Here is a 3,684-nt window from a genome sequence, read left to right as displayed (position 1 = left end):
GGGTAAGTGTAATACGCATTTGAGAATTGAGTATCTAAGAAAATTACTAAAGATACGCATTTGTAGTTTGGGTATTACCATTGGGATACGCATTTGCCAAATGTCTATCTTAAAAAAAATAAAAAATAAAAATAAATTGGATACCCATTTGACAAAAATGTTATTTTTAGCATTTTATGTACTCGATGTGAAATATATCTTCATTAGTAAAACTAATTTATGAGGATATACAAAAACTCCGATTTTATAGCAATCCATCTGTAACATTTCTAAAAAATTACACAACCTTGTATCAACTATAAAGCCTTTATAAATGCCACACCAAAAATAACACCTGTTTTTCAGAGTACAGATCAACTTCTGCACACCATAAACTAAACAACAGAAAGAACTCGGCAAACTACAAGATCTTTTATGTTTTCATTCAAATCATAAACAGATTCAAGTTTCCATAAACAGTCACAGGCTTGGTTGGGCTATTAGCAGATAAAAAAGCAGTCCCAGTTTCAACATACTTAATAACGATTTACATTAATCATCCGTAAGCATAAACTATTAATCCGTTAAGAGATGTTATTGGAATATAAGAAAATCAACCAAAACTACCCAAACTGCAAATGTGGAAAGCTGCAAAATGTTTCACTTTACTCTGAAAAAATGAAGACATTTTACAAAGAAATATTATTTTCTTACTTGTCATGTTAGCTACACTCCTATAATTCAATGAAATAACTTCTTTACTTTTAACTTTGCTGGTGACATCACTCTAGAGTCTGACAATCCCATCTTCCTCTTTTTTAAACCTTTTATAGAACTGTAACACTTTTCGGTGTGCCTTGATCTTTGAAGGAGTGAAACCAGATATATGAAGGCCATCTAAACTTCTGACTCGTGAAAGTGCTACATAGACCATCCCATAACCAAATGCATGAGAAAGATCAGTATAAATGAGGTCGAGGGTCATGCCCTGACACTTGTGAATGCTTAAAGCCCATGACAGCATGAGGGGCATTTGCTTTCTTCTAGCAACACCTAGCTCTCCGTCCATCACAACCCATTCTTCTGGTTCAATGATCCAATCACCATGTACTGAATCAAATTTAACTATAGTAATATATGAAATTTGCATATATCTTGTAATGACGGAACATTGTCTTTAAAACCTACAACTGTACCAGTGGCACCGTTAACAAATTTCCTTTGAGGGTCAAGATTCTTAGTTAACATCACCCTCGCACCTATACAGATTTCAAGCTCATCCGGTGCAGTTACATGTTTAAGCTGTTTCTTCCATTTGCCAGCACCCTCATGAAGAGCACGAAATACATAAATTTCCTTACTTAAGCTTTTTAAATGGTTCTTGTTCACCTTACATACATCGTCATTCCTCGAAAAGAAACGGGCAATAGACGGATCTGGCTCTGTTCAAACAGAACACTATTGGAAAATGTGGGTATTAAGCCCCACATTGTTAAGTCATTTTGAGCCGTTCTTGAGTGGGTGTCGCTTGGAGTATGTTCTCCTCCATGAGAGCTTTCTGAGACACTTTGAAACACTCAAAATGGTTAAGGGATGAATGAGATACGATCATTCAAAATTGGTCCCTTGAAGGTGGAATTGTAGATGTAAAAACTTATATCCCACATTGAAATGAAAAAGGGGTTTCCATTGCTTTATATAGCACAACACTTTAGTAGTGTTTAAAAGTGTTAGTAAGGTGTTGCTCCATCTCCTACGTGCGCGCGCAGGGGGTGCAAATTGAGAGATTTTGAGGGGTAATCTGAGGCTTGCGAAGCCTTCGGGCTTGCCCACGTGTGCGATGTGCGGACACGGATGTAGCAGAAAATTGGCCCGAATAATCACAGACTAGTTTTGCTAATTTAATTTTCCACTGGGCTTGGGCTCTTAAATAAATATTCATTATTCAGTATTTATTTTATAAATATAAATATTAATTGATTTGACATTTATAATTTGATTCAATTACGGATAATAATTGTCTCTCGAATTAAATTTAATTAACGCGTTTAATTAAATAAGAGAAATAGTGCACATGTTTCTCTAAGCCTATATATTTTCGCTATAGGGTTATCCGTAACAGCGTCGCTGCCTCGTTTTATCCTGGGAGGCTATCGATTCGCACTTATGGTGAGAGGCAAAATAGCTTTAAGGAGACAGTTTCAACTAGACTCGAGGATCTCCCTTTGTTTATATCCTTTTTTTTCTCTATTTGATTTCGTTTACTCATGAACACACTTATTTGATTTATATGTATTAATCGCAGATGGTATTCAAAAACACTTCTCTTACAGTTGCAAGTCATCCTGATCGATCTCTCCTTTTCATATACCCTGTAGAAACTTTATAAGTTGAGCATCCGACTGCCTAAAAACAGCGGTCAGCTCAAATTGCACATCAAAGCTCTGATCCCAGCATTCGGCTTCAAACACACACTCTTCCACCTCCAAACACTTACTATTAACTAGTGGCAACTGAAAGAAATCTCCACTCACAATTAACTATATCCCTCCCCAAATTTTAAATCCACCTCTAACCTCTCTAGTAACATATTCAAGCCTGTCAAGAAACATAGCATCAATCATACTAATTTCATCGACAACCAAAGCCTTAACTTTATTCCACCTCCTGTACGCATCTCTATTACCAACAATATTATCAATCAACAACTGACAATCACCATCACCCAACCCAACCCCCGCAAAAGAATGAAGGGTCTGGCCACGAATGGCACACGCGGCCACTCCAGTAGACCGCGTAACAGCAACACGAGACCGGCCATGAATTTTCTTTAACTATTTAATAATTTGCTCTAGTAAAACTGATGAGTCCAGTTGATCTTTCTTGTACCGGGCCTTTTAACTTTTGGGTTAAGAGCAGTGGTGCTTATAAACCTATAGCTATATGTTGCTATAGCAGAAGAGATTAACTTCATGATTAACACAAAACAGTTGTTCACATTCTCACCAACCCATTTTAACATTAGTCTAGAAAGTTAGAAACTTTGTGGCATTTTGGTATTCAAACTACTACTTCTTTTTCTGATTTGGGTATTCAATATTTGGGCAAATATTACCCAAGAAATAACCCCTCACGTACGAAATTATAGAAGATCTCCTTTCAGATCAAATAATTCCATCGAATTGAGTATGATTGTATGTGTAGGGTTTAACAAAATATCAAATGATAATGGTAGGCAATAAAAATGAATAACACTTGAGGGAGGCGTTAAGGTTGTACCTGAAGCTCCTCAATTTGGACCATTTGTGCACTGAAGAATATAAATTGCCCTTGTTCCCAGCTGTATTACTACACAACTCATCGGGGTTGGATACTTTCATGTCCAAATTAGCTCAATAAAATTTAAGTGGGATACTTTGATGTCCAAATTAGCCTAAATTAGAAAAAATGATAAAAATATTAGAAAAAATGATAAAAATAATTGACTTTTTAAAAAATTAACAAAAATAATCAATTTATAAAAAATGATTAATTTTAACCCATTGAATACTTCAATGTCAGTTGGATCCTTAGCTTGAATTTATTCAAAGAAAAATCCTCCAGTCAAATATTTTATCCTTTTTACAAACTCAAGAAATATAATACATAATATAAAATTAATTATCAAACAACTAAATTTTAGGATTGTCAATATTACTCAGTGTT

The 3,684-nt window shown here is 35.2% G+C and overlaps 1 protein-coding gene across 1 annotated transcript; it reads right to left on the bottom strand.

Annotated features, from left to right (window-relative positions):
* Positions 1–766: 766 nt before the first annotated feature.
* Positions 767–3,282, bottom strand: LOC141679598 (uncharacterized). Its single transcript, XM_074486059.1, has 5 exons — positions 3,259–3,282; positions 2,556–2,813; positions 2,351–2,492; positions 1,176–1,421; positions 767–1,089 (listed from the first exon to the last, which is right to left on the bottom strand). Exons 1-5 carry the CDS (start codon positions 3,280–3,282, stop codon positions 767–769), a joined length of 993 nt encoding a protein of 330 aa, XP_074342160.1.
* Between the last annotated feature and the right edge of the window lie 402 nt (positions 3,283–3,684).

This window comes from Apium graveolens, chromosome 8 (genome assembly GCF_009905375.1).
Source record: "Apium graveolens cultivar Ventura chromosome 8, ASM990537v1, whole genome shotgun sequence".
NCBI lineage: Eukaryota > Viridiplantae > Streptophyta > Magnoliopsida > Apiales > Apiaceae > Apium > Apium graveolens.
This window is presented reverse-complemented; position numbering and strand designations above follow the sequence as displayed.